Genomic DNA, 22,395 nt, shown 5'->3' with positions numbered 1-22,395 from the left:
ATTTCATGGTTTTTAGACCAATATGAATGGTTGCACGACGGTTTTTGATACATGGACGAAGTTCTGAATCAATAGGGCCATTATAAGTGATTTCAGGGAAGAAACAATGCGATTATAGAACATTTCCATAATCTTGCCCCTAAATATATTGACAACCCTGTAGCACATTTTTGCATACACTTAGACTTTAGCATAAGTTTAACCAAGATTTGTGCATAAATCAACATTCTTCTCTGGAGGTTTTTGAATTCTAATCCCAGAAGTTTGTTCCGTTCAATTCATTGTCGGTTTTTGAAGAAAACACTCATAGCCAGTAAAAGATGCATTTAATTTCAGCATTGTAAACGCAAAGTAATTCATCAGTGGTGCAATGTTTTAAGCAGTAGGGATCTCGAAACCATCTTCCAATTCGAACTCGGTATTCGTACCTTCTCCAAACTCGGGAATGATTTCGGACAAAGGGTTACCATTTTCGTCCAGGGTCAAGTACTTGTCGACATTGGCACTAGGTTGGAAGCCAACGTTCGTGACCACTTGCCCGCCTTTGCTACTGGATCGTTGCCCTCGACCGCTGGGATTGACACACGCTCTCCCCTGACAATAGAAAGTGGAATCCCTCACCTTGTGGCAGGGAGTTCCATCCGGGAAATAGCCGAGATCCAAGCGATTAAACTTCGTCATTACTTCCGCTGGAGACTTTGAGCCACCCTTGGATGCAGTGCAATAGATTTGACAAGCCCGATTTGCGTCCGTCTCGTCATATTCTTTCTGAAATCCCTGCCCACTGATCCATTTACCAAAGACAGCTTCGAAGTCAGTTTTGATAGCCGTACAAGCGGCAGAAGCGTAACCAACGGCAGTGCCTTCGACGAGACAGCCACTCTTGTCTGGACTATCACAAAGCTCAACCTTTGTGGTGGGACCCACGCAATCCCCTTCCTTTGCACCTTCGCCTTGGAACTGACAAGATCTAGTGAAGGTTTGGTAGCCCTTGGATTCACTCACGCACCCGCCTAAGCATCCGCCTTCCTCTTTCCAGTCTCCCCACGAAGGCTCCAGAACCGCTTGTCTTCCCGTAGCTCCGATACATTCATTGTTCATACAAAATTTGCCCGCACCACATGGTGTTCCTTGGAGCGCCGGTCCACTGTATTCAACCCGATTTTTGGATGGCAGCTCACATTGAATGCCTTTGTCACAGATGTCGGCCATATTGTTATTGATGGCATGGGCGCTTTTGTCCCCATCCATAAGGAACTTGCAATGATCTCTGGCAGTGTAATACATGCCAGGTGTAAGGCCATACCGTAAACTGTGGTCAAACTCATTGGGGGCGACCGCCTTGTCTTCCATGCAAGGAGCATCAATGTAATTGCATATGAAATTACGAGAGCAATCTGACCATGGTGTTTCACCTTCGGGACCGCGACTTGGAGACATGACGAATCCATTTTTGTTGCAATTCTTGAAGATGTCCGGTTTTTTACGATTGGGAGGCTCCTGTGGATCTTTGGGCTGTTCAAATCCATCATGATGAAGGCCTATGTTGTGGCCAATTTCGTGACCCGTGATATAAACTATGTTAAATCCAGTGGACGGGTAGGCTTGACCATATGCGTCTCTGACTCCAGTTTCTGCTATAACGCAACTCCAAAGTGGGTTGCAAACTGTTCCAACAGCGGACAGACCCATTGTGGACATACTTTTGTTTTTCCCGATCGGGGCCCACATGTCGATCCCGGAGAACAAAACACCCAAGTCGTATTTCCTGTCCTTGTTTTTTGATGTATGATAATTGCAAAAAGCCCTGAGAAGGTTGTTTCGTTCTCCATTGCTGTGATAGGGTGATACTCCATCCATAATTTCAATATCATTGACCACAAAAATCACATTCCTTCCTAGGGTTGGATGATGGTATATAGCATTCATCCCATTGACGACCACAAGAATGATACTAGAAATGACGTTCTTGTTCAGGAGTTGCTTTTGATAGTTGAAGATTCGAAACGCTTCCTTGTCCATGGTGATTCCTAACTTCAGATAAAGATCTGGTTTGCCGCAACTCCGCCAAGACCGCTTCGCCATGATGAACTCATCGTCGTTAGTCATCTTCTTATTGATGGAACGTTCCAACGGGCCGAAACGTTCACGAAACTCGTGTAATTTGGTTCGCTTTATCAAATGATACTGGGCTGCCTCCACCGGTGAGTCCATTGGTTTGCTACGTTTTGATCGTTTCACCTTTTGGGCTAATTGTTTGGTCAAAGGGCTTATTTCTAGGACCGAATCTCCATCAAGGAAAAAGCCCTCATAACTGTTAAAACAAGTGCTGATCCCGCCAAAATGCCGATCGTCTTTGACTTGGTAGAAGCAATGTTGCAACTCCTTCGATATCTTGCTGGTTGTTGTTCCCTCTGGTGTGGTCATTTGCAAGGTCGTCTCGTTGTGAGTAAGATGTTTGTTTTTGATCAAGTTGAGGTGGAATTTTTGTCCAAATGCCTCCAAAGACACCGCCAAATCCGGAGTTTCGCCGTTCTCGGATCGCTTGGCCAAAACACTTTGGCGTTTAATAGCAGCCACTGTGTAAGAATTGGAATCGACCTTGTCGTGTTGACTGGTTTGGAAGTACATTCCCAACTCATCCTTGGACATGTGCTTATGGATGAACCCAAGGTTTGATCCCAGCAAAGCCAGGAAGATCAGAAATATGCCACGAGGATGTCGATTAGCCATAGTGACGTTCACTGGATGTGGCTTTGTCGACAATAGTATGCAAATGCCCGCATCTTACGGTTTTGTTACTCATTTAAATACCGGTGGTAGGCTAATAGTCATCTCAAGTGGAGTTGGAAAGCCTAATAAGTACAACCCGCCTTGGAAAAGGTTGAAATATGTTCAATAGTTTTACCGTCAAAAGGCTATAATCGAGCTTTTCAAAATAATAATACTCTGGTTACATAACATTTTAGAAAAGTTTGAATAACGCTAAAAGTATTACTTTATATGTGAAGCCATTTCCAGCAGCGTTAAAGAAGTCCAAAAAATGGTACGAGTTATCACTTGACTATTCTATTTTGTGCATTGACAAGCTTTTGACATGAAAGTTTTTCTCCTCAAACAAATATATGAATACGTGCATAAAGAATGCTGCACTTTTTTCGATTGAGCATCTGCTCCAAGCCAGCCTGCTTCTTTTGTTTGTTTGGTCTTTCACGGGCTTTTCTAACCGCCACAGGGAATGTAATCCCCAGTACCATATTTTCTTCACACATATTTTTTTTTCTGTGTTATTCAAACTATTCTGATAAATATGCAAAACTAACTAACCTCTTTTTATGGCAGAGTCTGAGTGGTAGACCAATGTCGAGCGTTGTCATTTTGTGATTCCAACAAACCCGGTGTATTTTTTTCTTTGATTTTTCTAATGAAAACACTGGATCAAAAGCCATGATCACGCAGAGGTAAGCAAGGTCTGTAGTGTACAGAATGCATGAACTAGCCAGAGGTAAAACGGCGAACGCGTGATTTGGCTACTATAAGATTTCCTGCCTTAAAAATTTGAATCTTGAAGGTTCTTTATTTCTGTCATTAAAACATAGCGCTTTAATCGCGCATATCGTACCGCAAAAGTGGGCCAGGGCGTCAAGGAATCCAACTGACAACTGAGTCTTGCTTCAAAATAGCATTAAAGGCACTGAACATACTAAAAAGGTTCATAATTTGGAATGTGGCCCGATGACTAGATGGAAGCTGGATGGAAACTAAAACTAAACTGGTTTTACCTCAATATGCAGCGAAGATTAGTAACGATTAGAGGTCTAGTAACTACGGTTTTTAAATTGCAGATTTGCGTTTAACTTCCACCCAAAACATCGACTATTCGCATTTTTCAGTGTATCGTCAGTGAATTTATTAAAAGAGGGTTTTGGGATATTGTGTATTGTATGTCCTTTTTTTGAACGATTTTACCTTTTATAAAACGAAAGTTGAACTTGTCTGACTTTGTGACAAAGGTGAATGAAAAAGTGGATTTTATATTTTTTCCCAGATTTTTGGATTAGGTACAATATTTAAGATTCACGTTAAGGCATACTTGGGGACAACTCGTTGAGAATTAGCAACTTTTTATACATCGTTCATCTACTTGAACACACACCTTTGTATATTTTGTATTTGACAACAACTAGTCTGACCTCAGAAATTACTGATTTATTGCGCTGAATCGTTTAATAGTTTTTTAATTAAAGATATATTAAAATTCTACACTTTCGAATGGTTCGAGGATATGGAAATAGGAAGCTTCCCACGCCTCCCTCAGCCTCTTGTCGGTCCTTCAGTAAGCCCATACTCTTGGCTTTGACCTCTAGACTGAGATCACTTGGCATTTTCAGAAAATTTCCCTTGCTTTAATATCGGACGGCCAAGTTATCGGAGGATTAGGCTGAAATTAGATCATCTGTGATGTGGCTTTAGGTTTTTCAATAGTTCATTAGAATGAAAAAGTTGACCTTTATCATCTAGGAAATCTTATGAAGGCATCAAATAAGGCCTTTAATTCCTCTCCACTCTAGATAATTCCCCCAAAGTTGCAAATATGTGTCTGTCAATTGGAAATGTTCTATTTCGTGCTTTTGTTTACGCACTTGCAAAATTAGGTGAATGTTTGCTCCAACTCACGGTATAATGTTCCTTTTGTTCAAAAGGGGCCAACGGCTTTCCGATCATGCTGAGGTAGTTGTCACCCGTGGCATCTGTCATTGACGAATTAGTGCTTTGTTTTTTACGACTGCAGATTGGCGCTACCTCCATATTTATGTTGCCAGGTTTCGTCTGAAGACCAATGATGTTTTCTTGTCAACTTTTTGTGGTTAGCCAGTGAAAAAAAAGAATCATTTATCGCTCATCCTCCGGTGGGGGATACCTCGGAAGGATGTCGGCTTTTTCCATAACTGCATGCATGCGTCGATATCAAGAGCTAATTGAACAAGCCATCATAGAATGTGGTCATGATTATCTTTTTATTGTTTTAGTTATCCACCATCCCGTTTGTGTTGTTCGTCTTTTCAGAGAAAGAAGCGGATACTGACACCCAGGAATTGATAACTTTGGCTGAAAGAATACGGTACACTTCATTTACAAACACTTATTTTACCGGGGAAAATTGAGATATTGTGGAGAATAATTTTCATTCATTCTTTGGAGGAAGTATGCCAACATGAAATATGTCTGTTGTTTGTTTTAAACGTCCGTCACTAAAGTGGCTCTAACGGGTCCACGAATTTGTGTCAGAGGCCATTTTGAAATCCTCCATAGGTTTTCTTTGGGAAAGAACACCTCAACGGATTTCAGATTGTCTCTGTTTCGAAATCCTTTAACTCCTCCAACTGCAAAAATCTTGTTGGCCTTTACCACAGCCCCGAACTTTGCCCTTGGGATGTTGAGATCACTCATCTTTTTCCAACTGTTCATTAGAGGATCGTACATCTCGACCACGTTGAGGTACTCATGGTTTTTGTACCCTCCGATGGCGTAAATCTTGCCATCCAGGCTCACCAATGAGAGGCCAGCTCGAGGATACTTCAAAGGTGCGATCTCATACCACTTTTGACTGACGTCGTCGAACACCTCGACATGGGTCAGGAAGTCATGATTGAGGGTGTCGTAGCCGCCGGCAACGAAAAGCTTCCCATCCATCACCACAGCTCCCGGTTGGTGACGTCCTTTAGTCATTTTGGGTAAGCCGATCCATCCACCAGATGCTTGAGCCCCTTCATTGATCTGACCTGGGCGAACAAGATCGCCAATGGTAAGTGGATTCCAACAGAGGACAGAATCCAGGAGCTTTTTTTCGCCATTGTCGAATCCCCCCACGAGACAGAAAGTGTCTCCATACTCCAAAATAGCCGAGCCGTCCAATGTGGATGGATAATTAGCCAGTTCTGTTGCCAAACCATTCCTTAACTCGTATTCCAGCACAGCATGGTCTTCGATTAATCTAGCCGAGCCAGGCTTCAAGGCTTCGGCTCGAGCGGAGGGGTCTTTGGGGAGTGTCTTATTGGATTTTTCCAAAGACCGCCATGACTTGGTATCAAAATTGAAGATCTCTAGAACGGCATCGTCGGAAAACTCATCTATGCTGGTAACAAGCATAGCCTCTTTAGCCCCCACCGGGATCCATGCACCCAACCCTATCACAAACTGAACAACAAGCCAACGCCGGAGGAAGTTCATTATCTTGGCAAGATTGTGTTGCACTAACGAGAAAACAATTAGTGAATCTCTTGTCCGTAAAATTATTTCACTCTCACGATCAACTCGAGGATCGCCTGATATGTGGTTTCGCGGAAGTTTGATAATGCACTGACGGACTTGAGTTTTCTGTTCGTGCTAGAGGCCCCATCAAAAAGAGGAGAGCGAGAGCTGAACACAAAGCCCTCCTTCCATCAACTGAGAAGCCTCTTCTTTCCACCGGAGAGTTGCCTCATGACGACAGCAGCAATGAGGGCAAACTGAAAAGAGGAAGGCAACCTGTCATTCTCTACTGTGTGCAATCCCTGCTCTTCCTGCTCTTTAGTATAATAGCGCAGAAGCTTGTAAGGAAAGTTAGTTGGCGAGAAAGGATGACTACGGTTTTGCCAGATCGTTAGGGGGGACTTGGAATTTGCATCTAGGCTCTCTAATTGTGCTGAAAGATGTGTGTCCTGGTTATTGAATGCGAACATTGTTGGACGAGATACGGTAACGGCGAGAGAAACTACAGAGTTCGGGTGGGAAAGGAAGGATTTTTGAATGGAGTTGATGGTCATCACTTCATTTTTGAACAGATGTTGGAGATTTCTCGCTTGAAATGTTAGTATGACAAATATGGGAATTTGATACAGCCATCCCGTTTTCCATCTAGGCGGATTTCTTATTTGCTCAGTTCAAGTAATCTCTTGAAGAATCTATTTGAACCAAATTGGTTTGAAGAGCAGAGTGTCGTTGATCTGTTTAGAATCTGTCGAGATTTCCCGGAAATTTCCCCTGGCAAGTATCCATTACGTACACTTCACCACGTAAAAGGGATTTTTGAGAGACAATGAGCATTGTTTCAGGCAGGCAGACAGACTTAAGTGTGAATTTCTCGACCTAGCGGAATCGCATGCCTCCTCATGTGCGACACACACACACACACAATTCTTGGTGCTGGTTTTGGAGACCAAGTTCAAGTCAAAGGAAATTAGGCCAAGATCCAATGAAGTCGGAAAGTTGTCGAGGTTGTCACGCGAATGAAATAATGACCAAGTAAACTGCTCTTTATTTCAAACTGAATACAATCAGTCTTAGTTCCCACCAAATCACAATTATGCCTGATCTCAAAGAGGAACGTAATAACGCAAATGGTCTACCATGCCAGTTTTGTCGGTTCAAGCAGCAAAAGTTTGATCCTTTGTGTTCAATGTAGTTTGTCACGTTGAAAGTGTGTGACATATCATCAAATGGCGGTTTGGCAAGACGATGAAAGTTGTATTGTGAATCTGAGGTGAAATCATCCTTTCATAGCAATGTGTTTTATGCCTTTTGGCGTATTTATTGTGTGAAACAAAACTTGAATTGCTTTGGAACGTTTTCCTCCAGACTTTCTGAACTTTCATCGCAAGTCCTGTCCTACTCCAAGATAAAATAGTGTCCAGACCAAATGCTCAATTATCGCAAATAATGAGCCAAACATGATGGGACGGTTCTTTGACTCAAATTTTATGCAAAGACCTTGTTGCATCGCGTCTGGTTGTCGCTGAGAGTATTGTACTTTTCGTTCGTAAATTCAACTAGAGCTCTATTCAATCTTAGTCGTTGACGACACGGAGAATAATTATCTATAGCTCAGGAAAGTCTTGGCTTGATAGTGAATAGAGGCTAAACAACCCTTCGATTTGTAACGGGATGCTGCGTCACTTTACTTGGGTACGTGACATTCACGGTGGGTTAATAACAAATCGGTTTCCATCAAGATGAAAGCTTGAGTGGCACTTCTCATCTAGTTTGGGTTGGGTTGGCAAAAAAGTGTCTTGTTTTTGGTTGAAGACGAGCAAATTTGTTTTCGCTTGGCTGTAGTAGTCAACGTTGCCTTTGGGTACAACCTGTTATCGTTGAAATGAACGGTTCTTGAGCCTCCACCTTTTGGTGCTTGAGAAGTACTGGATGAACGGGAAATAAGAGGAAGGCGGTGGTTGCTGCCTTCAGAAACGGCATTGAAAATGTGAAAGGTTACCTGTATTTGATTGGTACAGGGCTTGGAGAGCTTAACAAATTCTTCCAGTGAATATGGCAATGTGCTTCTTTCCTCACTGAGTGAGTTGATTTTTGTTAGAGAGATAAATCTCTCCTAAGTAATCCTAAGCATTTGCAATGGTGAGGTACCACCTAACTCTAATTGTCGTTCGGTTGGGAGGTTTTCTTTGTCATCTTGATTCAGGTTTCTATGTCATGATTTGTCATAATTTCAAAATTGGGCCAGCGTTGCTACGCCGAAATTTGGGTCGTGACTCTCTTTGCCGACGTATTGGTTGAAATTGAAATTTCATCACGATATGGCATGAAGTTACGTTTTTTCCAAGATGATCTACTTTGTCATAATGATTCTGTATCTGATTATCGCTATTTCCTAACTTACTAATGCTTATATTTTTATTTCATACTTGTTAGCAGGCCATTAGTAACGAAATTACAAGCAACGGAATTACAGTAATTCCATCACATTTTAAAATTGTGTAATTGTAACGACCCAAAAACAAAATAAAATACCCAATACTCGTTACTTTTTCGGCTTCCAGAATGGCCTTTAATTTTTCGTTTATCTCGTGACAGGTGAGGAAGCTTAAAGCTCAACAGAAATTGTCATTGTTTGCTATTTCCATCTAGCATATTATGAACAATTAAAGGGTTGAAACTTGTGCTTGCTTTTAACTACTCTGAGGGTGTTCGTGGTTTAAATCCTGTTCCATTTGCTGCTCTATTGTTTACACCTTCTCAATTAAACTCTGTTTGCCTGAAGACCTAATTCAGTGCAATTGTCAACCAGCGAAAATCTTTTTGCGACATTATTTCAAACCTTCGACAATCATTACCCCATCCAGGGTCCCTATCTTGACTCCTCAAAGCGTTATGATGCAATACAATTAGAACAATTTTACCAAGATCAAATGTCAGTGCTCATTATTGAAAAATATTGACACGAAGTCTTCAGATGTTACGCTTTAGGGCTGCTCGAAGCAAAAAAACACAATTTCTTCAGAGAAGTATGCCCTTGATGGAGGAAAATAATAAAATATTCGTCATCTAAATCTTAGAAAAAGTAACGAGTAACGCCATTACATTTTTTTCGAGCCACGGTTGTGTAACTAATTACTACTTTTGACCAGAATAATTGTAACTGTAACTCGTTCCTTTTTTTAGGAAGCAAAACTCTCGGGGCAAGATTGATGTGGATTTTGCTTGCTTTTTGCGCACTTCCTTACCGTCTCTGAGAATGGTCAAGAACTTGTCCAAGTCGAACTTCAATAATCCTACTGGATCAACACCTACATATTCCCCTGGGAATATTTTAGGGGAGCAGATTGAGCAATGAAGGAACCCGAGAAAGAAGAGAAGTGGACTTCATTGTTCTAACTAGCCTGGATTCACGAGGGCTTGAAGGTGCTCTCAAAACGAACGTTAAGCCTATACAGTCGCTACAATCGACCCTAACAGCATAAATAATATTTAGATTAAATGATATGATGCTACTCGGTGCCTTTGCACTTTTATTGCATAGATAAATATATTGGAGGGATTTTATGCATACAAAAGTGGTTTACTCAGCAAGCGTAGAAGTTGAACATTTGCTCACCATTCGCAAAAGTAAAGAAATAATCTGGTGAGAGATCCGTCCATTTGAAATGGTTCAATTTGACCAACATTCAGCAAAGGTTTCAGCTAAGACCAAAACTTGTTGCTCGGCCTAGAGATTGTAACACACCTCTTAAGATTCAGAGGAACTCTAAGGTGTCCAAGAGCACAATCAACACGAACAGGAGGGTGATCAAGATATCAAAAGTGACGTTAAACTTCTTTGACATACCTCATCGACACACATTGAGAAGAGTCCAATCCAATTCAGGTTCAGGTTCAGCTCACAGTCTCTTGCTCCTGTTTTCTCATACTTGATGCGTTGCATCTTGGACCAGGGCAAGTTCCTCTCTTCTCTGAAGGTAGCTCATGTTGTTCCAATTTTCAAAGGGGGAGATAAGTCACTCCCCAGTAATTACAGGCCGATTTCTCTCACTTCGAATATTGCGAAGGTGTTTGAGAAGATCATGAAGTTCAAACTTGTTGAATTTCTTGATATACATGAAGTCCTTCCTCCTAGCCAGCATGGGTTCCGAGCACATTTTAGCACGGTTACCCAACTGATTGAGCATATAGAGCAGGTTATTGAGGGACTGGAGAGCCATGAATCAGTCGATGTAGTTTATCTCAACTTTGCCAAGGCCTTTGACAAGGTAGATCATGGCCTTTTAGTTAACAGGCTCCATGAGATTGGGATCCAAGGCAAGGTTCTCAATTGGCTAAGAAGTTTCATTTGTGGTAGGAAACAATTAGTTAAGGTTGAGGGATCCCTTAGTGACATACATGATGTCAAGTCGGGTGTCCCTCAGGGCTCCATTTTGGGTCCTCTCCTTTTCATCATCTTCATTGCTCCGCTTCAGAAGCTTGGTAGTAGTAATGTCAGTATCTCTTCCTATGCTGATGATACAAAATTGGTAGTTGGTAGGAATGGTCAGGATTCCGTTTGTCTGGCAAAGGTCCTAGACCAAATTTATTCCTGGGTTGCTGCGAGTAACATGGCACTGAATGGAATGAAATTCTGTTTAATGACCTTTGGGTCGACGCCATTAGACACTCCACTATTAGATAATGAAGGTAAGGACATTGAGCAGGTCTCATCCATGAAGGATTTAGGTGTAGTCCTCCAAGATTATGGAAAGTTCGATGAGCATATCCAGTTGAAAGTTGGTAAGACTTTTCAAACATGTGGTTGGATATATCTCACATTTAAGTCCAAGATAGTGTCACGATGCTAACTCTGTACAAGTCGATTGTTCAGCCGCATCTTGAATATGCCTCTCCCATTTGGGCTCCAATTAGTTCAGCAGGTTTGCAAAAGCTCGAGCAGGTCCAAAGATGTTTTACTAGGAACATTGAAGATATGAGAGAGCTCTCGTATTGGGAGAGGTTAGAAAGGTTGGGATTGTACAGTACTCAGAGAAGGTAAGAAAGGTATCTGATATTGTACGTTTTCAAAAGCATCCATGAGCTTTGTCCCTACCCAGGATTTAGGGTCAATTCTAGTAACCGCAGAGGCTTAATGTGCGTTTTGAGAGCACCTTCAAGCTTTCGAGAATCCAGGCTAGTTTTAACAATGAAGTCCACATCTGTTCTTTCTCGGGCTCCTTCATTGTTCAATTTGCTGCCCTCAAATATTCGTAGGGTTTATGAAGGGGTTGATCCAGTAGCAAGATTTAAGTCAGACTTGGACAAGTTTTTGACTAAAATTCCGGATCAACCTTATATTCAAGGATTAGCCAGATCAGCCAACTCCAATTCGTTGGTCGATCAAATAATATATATAACTAAAAGTGAAGTAAAATAAATAATCTTCTCGTCTTGAATTGCTGGGATTCCAATCCCGGTAGCGGTAAAGAAGTCCGCACAAAAAAAAAATTGAGATTGATGGCGTTAAGCCACGGGAGGTACAGATTAACCAGGTATTCCTTACAATGGGCTTCCTACGCTAAACGAAAAACCGTGCGTTTTTTTCGATTATTAGCTAGCTCCCCATAAATAGAGGGCTAATGGGGAAAATTCTTTCTTTTTGAGTTACAATGCGATTGAGTCACTATTGACAAGATCTCTCCAAATGTATGTTTGATTAGTGACCACGGTAACAAAATCGGCGAAGCAATAACTGCAACCCATATAAGCCTCAAGAGCAGACTAGTCTTTCCTTAATTCGGCTCAAATTTTTTTGGGCCTCTTTGTAGCCCGAATGTGAATCCCTCGTACTTGAGGAGAATGGAAGGCCTGAGTCGTCCAACACTGCAATTTGAATGATGCCAAGTCCAACGTTGGCTTTCATTGCAAGCAGATGACAAAGGCCAATTACATGGCCACAACTGTACGCGTTCTGAGGTTTCGCATTCAACAAGAGCGTGAGGGCTGACAGCTTATTTCTAACCTAGTCATATTTTTCATGTGCACTGAACCAAATCTAGTCAACTTTGCTGTGATATCACATTCTAGTCAGCTACTTTATCATTCTGAGCATTTGATTATTTTATCTATCTCTTTGTAAAATAGTTTTACACACGCTTTTATTCATCTTACGAATTTATATGACCAAGAGTCGTAGAATAGATAACCATCATTATTGAGTTCTGGTTAAGGTCGGCAAACAAGTCGAGGCTTGAAAATGATAAGTCAAAACATTTACATCGAGAAGGGAGTTGAAAAATACTGATCCCATTAATTTTCCTGCTCGTTGAATCCACATTAAGTGCCCCTAGAACATTGCTAGAATCATCAATATCAATTTAAAGAGGTGCAAAACGCATCCAGTGATTTAAATTCTAAAGCAGTGAATAGATACCTGAACCAATCCTGAAATTACAGAAAAATGTATTTTCTTTGTTTAAATGAAATTGTTCTATAAGAAAAACACGATCTAATGACTTAGAAAAGCTATTGAATGACAGATACCTTTCAAATGCTTGAATTTTTGAAAAAGTCCAAAATGAATAAATAAATAACAGAAGGATGTGTGTAAAGATAACCCACCTATTCATTCAACAACGTGTGGTGGCTGTCTTAAAAATAGATGTTTTGAAACTATATTACCAGGTGTCAATCCCTAATTTCAAAAAAAGCTTTGTTGTCTTCTTATTGCCTTTTCGACCGACTATTCATTCATTTTTCATTTGAATGCTCTTTGCAGAATGATAGATCAATTTGTCTTTATTAGTTTCATAAGTTGTATTAAGTAGCATTTCTTTTTTAACATCTTTTGTAAGACAATTTGATCGTTTTACTGATTTATTTGATATTCATAGTTGTCTATTTTCGCCCTCTAACTCTTTTTCATAAGAATTTACCATTTTTTGAAATAAGCATTATTCTCAAAGTAGGCAATATATCCATGAGTATTCTAGGTAATGTTTATGCAGCAAAGTTTATCTATTCATTGTTTATTGAAACTGCATCTTTAAAACACAATGTTAAAAAGTGCATATTCTAACATTCCTACCAGGCACTAACTTCGTATCAGTAGCATAAGAATAGACACAGGCAATAATCCTAAGATGGTGAAGATGAAGCGGAGCAATAAACATTGTGAAAAAGGATGAGACCTGGAGATGGTACCACGTAGAACAACAAACTCTGCATATTCATTCTTTATTGTTGATCGCCTGGCACTCAATGGGGAGGAAACTAGTATTTTAGAAGTAGATTGTTAAACACTGGGCAGCGAAATGAATTTCAAAATGAAATGTCAAAATGAGAATCTCTTGTATGGAATGAGGTGTATCCTCGTCCCCAACCGGCTACGGTTCGACATTCACCAACATTACAGGGTGGAAAGAAATTAAGGGCCGCTCTTTGTCGCTTCTGAAAATCTTACTCCCTAACTCAAAGACTGATTTGGTCAGATTGAATCTCCAGTTTTCATCAAAAAGGATTTTTGAAAAACCTACCACCCTACCACGAATGATCCGATTTTACTCCAAAGGAGATTGGTAACCTTCCGATGTTTGACCACCTAAAGATTGAGTCTTGAAAATCCAGATTTCGGCCATCGGCCTGGTCTGTTCTAAAAAGAATTATTGCATTTCCATGAGGGTATCCACTTTCCAATGGTTTGAAGATGAACACTGAAAGGCTCACCAACGTTCCTTTGTCTTTGCCAGCCTTCAGGATGCCCTTAGCCTTGGTTTTGACCTTTAGACTGGTCTCACTTGAATTTTTAGACATTGTGTTGACGGCACTCCATCAGAGGGTTACCCATCACCTCCAGGATTTTGTGAGACCATTTGTAATATGTCACTAGGCACTCAACAGTTTCTCTTAATGAATGCTTGTGGTTTAATGTCAAAAAACTCTTTGAGCAGAGATAAATGTGGTGAAAAACAGCCATGGAGGCCCTAAATTTCTTTACACGCTGTATGAAGCACTTTGGAAGAGAGAAGACGGAATGTGGATCTGGCCTTTGCCAGAGAGGGTTCGAAAAGCCCGTGGAAAAACAAAAGAAAAATATGTTGCAAGTGATTCGAAAATGAGAAAAAAATACATGTTCAACCGTTTCATTATCTTTGGTTCATTTTTTCATTTGAAAAAAAAGATGTCTACTTTATTTTCAATTTATCATTGATCACAATTTCGAGCCTTAACACTATATTAGACAGAGTAGAAAATAACATTTACGAAAAGCTTGGGTACGGCATACATAGACCTGGAAAAAAGGTTGTCTGGTGGACAACGACGATTCAAAATAAACCCTGGAAACCCTGGATGCTTCAACGATTGAACAGCAAGACGAGGCTTTACAATTCGAGGTAAGTGACAAAATTGGCCGTAACAGCTCCACAAAAACTGAGAATCGAGGCCGCAATTACCACTACCACAGTAGTGCCATACGATTCAATCACGGATCCCATCGACAAGGACAGAAGAAATTGCGCCAAGAATACCATACAACTAACAATACCAACGTCAGTTCCTATACCTCGCACAGGTTCCTCAGGATTTTCGGGAGTAGGTCCAAACTGAAATATGGAGAAAGTGTTGATGAACCAGCGAGAGAGGTTAACAATAGGTTATAGGAGACATGATATGTACGATCATAATTTTACTTCTGTTCATTTTGAGCGTATTTCATTTTGATATGCTCATAAAAGATTCAAGTCATTAAGATATAATTTTGAGGCGTTGAATACTCGTGGTATGTGTTTGTAGTTTACACAGTTTGGCACAGCAAAAGCAAAACCAGGAAAAGCTGAAGCAATTAAAATTTTGATCTTTCTCACTTTCCGAGCATGCACATCATGTCACCTTCAATTAATTACCATGTTAGTTTCGTGATAATGTGCGACAAGAAGATACGGCATGGTGAAGAGAGTCGAGTACATGACCCCAGCTGACCACGAGAAGAGTAAAACGCCCCATTTGGATTGGCTTAAAGCCATGAAGATCATTCCCACACAATACACCAACTGGCCTCCAATATAAACTGGCTTGGCCCTGTGGGAGAAAAATCGTGAAATACATACATTTTTATACGAATCACGAATGTGAAACAAATGAGAATTCGTCAAAAATGCAACTCTTTAAGAGCCACTGAGAGAACCACTAACGATGAACCAACCAAGTATCGATGTGTGTAAACTCGAGCTTAAGTTTTTGAAACCCGTGAACCTTATGGCTTGATGGGTACATAACTACATAGGGTATCTCAGGGTTTTTAAGTCACCCATTGGCACTTGATATGCCTCTAAAGGCAGAATTTTGTTATAAAAATCCCCCTTTGAACTCGGTCCATTCATTGACATTATAAACGTGCAACCAAAATTGACTGAACATGATTTTAACATCTTCCTTGGTCCGATCAAAGCTATCACAATATCCTCCTTACTTGAACTTTTGGACCAATCGCTCGATAATGAACGAGTAGCAAGAGCAGGAGAATGAGTACATGGCCATGCCCCAACATCCGAATCGAACTCCATCATCGTAAAGCTGTCGCGCCTCGCTCCCCATCTCGGCCTAATTACGAGAGTCCAATAGAATTGGTTTGATTATTGATTATTAAACGATATAGTTTTTCAGTTTCTCATTGGATTGGAATCAACTCACCTGAGGGTTGCCTTTGAAAACAGCCTCACCCACAAAATCCGTAAAGTAGAGAGAATAGCAAACGAGGGACATCCAGCAAAACAAGTTGGTCAGGCAGAGCACTCTCAAACTGCTTGGCATGTAGATGATAGACCATAAATATTGGCTAAAGGTGCCAATGTGGGCAATGGCACCTTCTTCCCCAGACTCAATCGGACAAGGGCTCTGAACATGAAAAGTATTGTTTGTCAGCTTCATATGTCCCATTCCATTCAGTTTTTTGTTTTGCCTTACCGTCTGGTTGAAAGAAGTTTCGGTCACCTGAAGAAGTTTACGCTCATGTTCCCCCTGATCCTCCTGAGTCCCTTTCATTGCTACGGAATCTTTCGGAAAGGGGGTTTGCTCAGATGTGTTCTATGTATTAACGCAATTTAACATTAATTGATGGCAGAAATTACAAATGATTTATGACGCCCTTTGTAAGTACCCGAAATGGATTGTTCTTGCTGGATCGGTTCTCGACCTCAGCGGCTCCATATTGAGTTTCCATAGAGGTGGCTGCCAACACCTCGGCATTCTTATTAAGCTTTTCTTTGCTCTGCTCTATGGCTTCCGAAACGATCTGTCGATATTGGCTCGATCTTCGCCTCTTCAGCAACTAAACTCAAATTAGTTGCATTGAAATAAGTTCAAGGGTCGTCTGAATTTGCTTTTGTAGTTCTCTCACCTCCTTCTTTGACGCATCCAAAACTGAAAGCGGGATTTCAGGGAAACTCGCCAACGTGACCGAGACGCAAGCCACAAAAATGAACAAGACCAAGGTGAAGACCAACCGAACATGTCCCCCAAACAGCACACCTATTACAAAATATTTTCGATATTGGCCATTGACTTTGAGGGCTTATTAGTCACATTCCAGGTCAGATCAATTCAAGGCGATAGAACGTGACTTTGCTGTTTTTGGTATTGGCTTGTCAAATCTGGCTCGTACGAGTTTAACTTTACTGGAACCTCTCGATGAAGTTGCACGATTTTGGGTCATTCATTCACGGTCTTAAAGACAACAAGTGTAAAGGAATTTACTAATAGATCCCCCACTTCTGCTCAGACTGTAGGAAACGGCAATCAGGCACTGAAGGTATCAGATCCAACTGTTGTAATAATTTCATCATCAAATGGGTCATATTTCTGTTGTTTGAGGTAAAGTGGGGGATTTTTTGGCATATTTCCTTCAAGCTGTGAAGACGTGATTGACAAGTTAATATGATCCCACACAGAATTGGATCAAAAATAGATAAATGCTGCCTATAAATAGGTCTGACATTGGAAATGATTGCCACCAGGATGATCCGGTGAATGGAATCGAAAACCGTGACGAGGAAAATGTGACGGCTATTTTTGCTTGATCGTGTTCCCGTCACTCCTGTCAAAACCTCAATTTGGCAACGAAGAAAGCAGACCATTGTAAGAGCAAAGAAGCTTCGAAGGTACTCACCCAGCCACCCCCAATTAAATCCTCCCATAAGATAACCCAAAGAACCCCCTAATCCGGCCATGATGGTAAAAGTTGATAGCCCCAGAGCGTGATCCTCTAACGGGAAAGAGATTATTCAAGTTGATCAATTCTTCAACGTATACTTTAGCTCTTGTCTCGGTTTACCAGGTAAGGTGACATCAAGCAAATAAGCTCGTGAGGGGGATTGGCAAGAGTCGGCATCAAAATCCAGTAGAACAGTTCCCATGATGGTGAAAAAGATGCCCCAAGGATGAGTTTCTTCTGCTTCGGCCAAGGATAAGTCGGCAGCAAGTGCATTGTCGATTTCCGTCTTCGAAAGTGAGAACCAATTAACATGACAGTGACACACTACCACAATACAGGTACAATCGCACGAGGAGATTTGGTTTCATCGAAAAGATGAAAAATGTGTTTACCAAGTTAGACGATTTGATCTCAGAGAGGATCCGATCTTCATCCTCGACTTGCCCGACCGCATATCTGCGACCTCCAGGTCCTTCGCGAATAAAATCTTCAGGGTGTTCATGGAGGCGGTCTAAAGCCTCTTCACCTGGATAGCGATCGCCCAATTGTTTTCCCACCCATTTTCCATTGGGCACCAAAAGCAAACCTTTGAAATTTACAGAAAGGGGATAAAAAGAGTTCGATCAGTCAAAAAAAACACTCTGCCCTACAGGGCGCTTCATAACCACGGTAGCTCAAATACATGCAGAGTCTCTACTTCATTTATGTCTTCAACCACGAAAAATGAGACTCGATACATTGACACACACACATTATTCAGAAATAATTGTACAATTTGGAGGAAAGTTTTGAAATAAAGCAAAAGGCTTCTGAGGCCACTTTTTGGCAGTTTCTGATCATTGATTGAGAACTGTCTCCCAGGAATTTAGGATCTTGCTCTTAAGAGCCCCCCAATTTTCCTGACCTCTGGTATTGGTCGCCAATTCCAGGGATAGTCAAGGTCAGAAGTCGATGAGGTGTTTATTTCGAAATTGAAGTTACTTTTTTTAAAAGTTTTTCACTCTTGGAGTTAATGATTGCAACTGATTTTCATATTTCAGTTAACCAACATTGATCATGTGCCATGAGTACATTTAATTTGTCGTATTTTCGTGAATTGAAATCTTGGGATACTGTGATAACATCTTGCTTGAGGTGATGATTTGATTACTGGACAAACAGTATTCCCCAGACACCATTTTATAGGAAATGCCAGGGACAGCTGGGGTAGCTGTCCCTGGAAAAGCTTATCACTTTGATTTTTAATAGTTTTGATATTTGAGTGAAAATGAAATGGAAGCGGACAATTCTAGAAGTGAAAAGAAAAAATAGTGTCACATTTCTCACTAGAAACTGGATCAATTAACATTCAACTTCTTTCTACTATCCCTACGTTTAATTCAAGTAATTTCTTTTCTAATGTGGTCATTTCAATTTTTGTTCGATTTCAGATGTTTTTATTTCGAGAACCTTTGTCGGTGAAACTTTTTGTTTCGGAAGTCCTACCCACATTTATGAACAATGCATTTATCAATGTGTCAATCCTTAGTGCTCTAGGGGAATTCGTTAGTTTGAGTACCCACAGCCATGAAATGGCTTGACAATTGGCTGATTATTGGATAGTATTTCACCATTGTTTAAAAAAAAAATCACTTTTGTATTTGTAGGCCCTAGTTTCTTACTTTGATACTGAACTTGAAAGCGTGCCAAGCTAAAAGCAATTTCTTACGGTCAATGTTGTCGGACACCCAATAGAAAGGAATAGAATGGGACGAAATGTCCTCTTTTCATTGTTTGTCGAGCCTACTCCTTTTGTGCTCACGCGGTTCCGGTCAATATTTGCTCGTTCCAAGAAATGTCAATAATATATCGTACAACAGTACATCGTTGGGAGATGTCTTGCTCTTTATTGAGCGCGTTACATGGAGGGGAAGTAGTAATACAAGTAGGAAACGAAAACATCGAGTAGCCTCAGAGGTCAGGAGGGAAATCTACACTGCCAAATCCAGTCCCAAAGCAAGTAATTGAAAATGGAATTTTGCATCAGAGGAATGCATTTGCAATCAACAATAGGTAACCAAAATCAGTCTCACCCAAAACCACGCCAATTGAGAGAAGGATGATGAAAGGTCGTCGACGCCCCAGATTGGAACCACAACGATCGGAAAGAGAACCCATGATTGGGGTCAGGAAAAAGCCAACAATTGGCGAGAGACACCAAATCAAAGTCATATGTTTATGTTGAACACCTGAAAACAAGATTGCATTCGAAGAAGGAGTTAACAGATGGCCCATTTGAAATGGGTGTGGGATAACGGTCATAATTCTGGTCTGGAATTAAGGTCTGGAAAATAGCATGAGGTCGCAGGGCTCCAGGCCTGTTTGTTACCATGGAGTTTTCTCGTGGGCAAAGTCTCCCTTCAGTATCCTATCAAGAGCCCCCAAAATCAGTCAGGCTGCAAAAAGTGAGCGGTTCAGAGGGATTGGTGAGCGAACAAGTGGTTTTATCGGGGCATCCAGCCTACCAGTCAGGCAACCAGGCAACCAACCAACCAACGGCCTTACCGAAGAGCAGCAATGTTCCTTCGTCGTTCCTTCTGCTTTCCATTTGAACCAAGTCAAGACGATCTATTGTGCTCGTATGCTAATTCAGTGAAAATTGCTATTACGGACACGTCTCGTAGCTTTTTGAGTGGTTAGTGGATGCTAATTTTGCTAGTGGGCCAAAAAGAGGTTCAAATGACTTTTCATTTATATTACTGACAGGGTGTACCTCGAAAACAAAAAAATCTTGTCCAAAAAAACGATGTATGGAATGTCTCCTTTTCACATCCTGATTTTTATCATGTAGTACAGAGGAGCATTTACGTTATATTTTGATCAAGAACCTTATTGGCCTATTATGAATCTTGAACTTTCTTAGTGAGGGTCATCAATGCCAATAGCAGTTGGGTCTTTTTAAACGTTCTTATTTCGTTGATCAATAAGCATTTTTTCCTAGCACCAAATACAAGGAAGAAAAATATTACACTCGAAACCCTTAAGTATTAAGTTCAATTGTTTGAGGGGTAGCAGTTTTAAGCCATGTTTTTTATCTACATTAAAAGCTTACCACTATCACTGTTAATAAGTTTTTATTTATTCTGGGCCCACTGTGTACTCATCTAGGCAAGCTGGGAGGCAAAAAGTTATACTTCTGCGACCCATCCTAAAATTGCCCACTAACAAGAGGAAATGATCGCGACGAACACAAGCACTCTCACAAACAATATCACGGTTTAATATAAAGACTTACCAATCTTGAGGAGAGTTGGAGAAACAAAGGCGGTTTCAGCTGCGTAAGCGAATTCAATCCCCATGACGGCGGCTGAGATGCGGGTCAACTCCCATCTTGTTTTTCGCCTTCCAAACAGAAATAAATGTTAAAATTCACAGATTATTCATGGCCAAGGCAACTAGGAAAAACGCTTTTGTTTCACCTGTACAGATGGTCGAAATCAGGATCTCCATGGTTGATGGTCCGAATGGCTTGCTCTTTAAGCTCGGAAGTTTTAGCACGGAATGTGTCTTGAACCCCTCCTTCTTCCTTGATTTTGGACCATCGCTCCCGCACGGCTTCCCGCATCAAATGGGCTCGTCCAACGAGTCCCGTGTACTTTTCACTCATCTTGTCCTCCGTCTAAACAACCGTGATGCGGATCTGAGGAACGTTTGCACTCAAGGTGTTCCGTTTAGGGTCCGTGCAGGACCTCCAACCTCGCTTGAAAGGGTTCAATTAAAGATGGCTCATAGCTGAGTGTGAATTGATAAATCAGCAATTACTCACGACAAATCCTCGTCAAACTTTGGTCTCGTTACTCCATAGCATGTGACCGAATGTCCTCCTCGCTCGAGTCCTCGAGAAAGAGGGGGACAACTCGATGTTCCTCCCCCCTTTTCTCGAGGCCGGAGGATTCTCAACAGAGGATCGACTGGACTAATTCACTCAGAGAAAGAAAAACGACGAGCTGGAACAAGGAGTCAAGAGCTGCTCACACACCTAGGCCCTGTCTCACTTTCCCGTCGCTCACGGATTCATACTCAGTGCTAAGCGTCCAACATTCAACCAACCGACCAACTAACTAACCAACCAACCATCTTGAAGCTTTCACACGAGGACGTTTTCAGAGCTCGGGTACAGCTCCTTCAAAGGCCGTTGTAACGAAAATTGACTTTCAATGGCTTCATCGAGGGAAATGGTGATACAATTGGAAGTTCACTGGTGAAAAGAATTCATTGTGTCAGAAGAGAATGTTTCTCCTCTATGTCCTGAAAAATATTCTAGCTAAAATTACAATCACGGAGGTATTGCTTTTTTGGAGGAAAGTTCAAGATTTTTGTCATGTTTTGGCAAAATTTAGAAGAACTACATTCAAAGTAATTTTTTACCAATCATTCTTCCAGAAAACCCTTAACAATGACAAAAAAAATCATTTTTCTCGTTTTAGAAAATATTTCTATGCCTAGCGAGTTTCTTTATTTTGATCATCCCTTCTTAAGAATGCATGTTTTGCTTGGCGTTGATAAGGAACTGAAGCTGCATGTCGCTTTTTTTATGAATTACGCCGTAAGTTACCAACCAGTTCACATTTGACTTAGATTCTCAGCTCAGTCAATAATGGTACACGGTGGTTATATTTTCTGGTTAAGTGTTTGCTCAAATGACAAGACATCAAGATATGTTTTTCTTTGTCAAAGAGACAAAAGTAACAACTTTAGTGAAATACACATGGTTAAAAGTAGCTCAAATAAGTGTCTTAAATCACTTAAAGCACATTAAAATGCATCATTGTCAAACGTAGTCAATCAGTATTAAACGTACTCTTAGTTATGTATTGACCTATACTTTAATAAATTTCTATTTGGCAGATGCTTTGTTATTACAAGTTGAAAGTTGCGTTTTGTATCTTAAAAGATCGAAAAATGGCCTAATT

The 22,395-nt window shown here is 40.9% G+C and overlaps 3 protein-coding genes across 4 annotated transcripts; all 3 read right to left on the bottom strand.

Moving 5' to 3' along the window:
- Nucleotides 1-264: 264 nt before the first annotated feature.
- Nucleotides 265-2,758, bottom strand: LOC131884846 (A disintegrin and metalloproteinase with thrombospondin motifs adt-1-like). Its single transcript, XM_059232740.1, has one exon. It carries the CDS (start codon nucleotides 2,731-2,733, stop codon nucleotides 376-378), a length of 2,358 nt encoding a protein of 785 aa, XP_059088723.1. The 5' UTR covers nucleotides 2,734-2,758; the 3' UTR covers nucleotides 265-375.
- Nucleotides 2,759-4,719: 1,961 nt separating this feature from the next.
- LOC131884854 (kelch-like protein 3) lies at nucleotides 4,720-6,488 on the bottom strand. The gene has a single exon (XM_059232751.1). It carries the CDS (start codon nucleotides 6,229-6,231, stop codon nucleotides 5,239-5,241), a length of 993 nt encoding a protein of 330 aa, XP_059088734.1. The 5' UTR covers nucleotides 6,232-6,488; the 3' UTR covers nucleotides 4,720-5,238.
- A 7,933-nt stretch (nucleotides 6,489-14,421) lies between these two features.
- LOC131878273 (membrane-associated transporter protein-like) lies at nucleotides 14,422-21,487 on the bottom strand. Of its 2 annotated transcripts, XM_059224210.1 has the most exons (14): nucleotides 21,249-21,487; nucleotides 20,902-21,182; nucleotides 20,718-20,824; nucleotides 19,516-19,671; nucleotides 17,836-18,029; nucleotides 17,564-17,729; nucleotides 17,399-17,494; nucleotides 16,631-16,761; nucleotides 16,391-16,561; nucleotides 16,198-16,317; nucleotides 15,925-16,128; nucleotides 15,704-15,834; nucleotides 15,138-15,312; nucleotides 14,422-14,837 (listed from the first exon to the last, which is right to left on the bottom strand). In XM_059224210.1, the coding sequence occupies exons 2-14, from the start codon at nucleotides 21,087-21,089 to the stop codon at nucleotides 14,616-14,618; spliced, it is 2,061 nt and encodes a 686-aa protein (XP_059080193.1). In that variant the 5' UTR covers nucleotides 21,090-21,182; nucleotides 21,249-21,487; the 3' UTR covers nucleotides 14,422-14,615. The 2 variants fall into 2 exon arrangements, with proteins under 2 accessions (XP_059080193.1, XP_059080186.1); XM_059224203.1 differs by lacking the exon at nucleotides 21,249-21,487 and having other exon boundaries at nucleotides 20,902-21,233.
- Between the last annotated feature and the right edge of the window lie 908 nt (nucleotides 21,488-22,395).

The sequence above is a fragment of the Tigriopus californicus genome, chromosome 1 (assembly GCF_007210705.1).
Source record: "Tigriopus californicus strain San Diego chromosome 1, Tcal_SD_v2.1, whole genome shotgun sequence".
NCBI classification, from domain to species: domain Eukaryota; kingdom Metazoa; phylum Arthropoda; class Copepoda; order Harpacticoida; family Harpacticidae; genus Tigriopus; species Tigriopus californicus.
The sequence above is the reverse complement of the archived record's forward strand: the minus strand, read 5'-3'. Positions and strand labels throughout refer to the sequence as shown.

Coding starts and splice junctions, on each gene's coding strand:
- LOC131884846 (XM_059232740.1), bottom strand. CDS start 2,733: ATGGCTAATCGACATCCTCGTGGCATATTTCTGATCTTCCTGGCTTTG.
- LOC131884854 (XM_059232751.1), bottom strand. CDS start 6,231: ATGAACTTCCTCCGGCGTTGGCTTGTTGTTCAGTTTGTGATAGGGTTG.
- LOC131878273 (XM_059224210.1), bottom strand. CDS start 21,089: ATGAGTGAAAAGTACACGGGACTCGTTGGACGAGCCCATTTGATGCGG. Junction 18,030..19,515: donor CTCAATTGGCGTGGTTTTGG/GTGAGACTGATT, acceptor TAAATTTCAAAG/GTTTGCTTTTGGTGCCCAAT. Junction 16,318..16,390: donor GCAAGAACAATCCATTTCGG/GTACTTACAAAG, acceptor GTTAATACATAG/AACACATCTGAGCAAACCCC.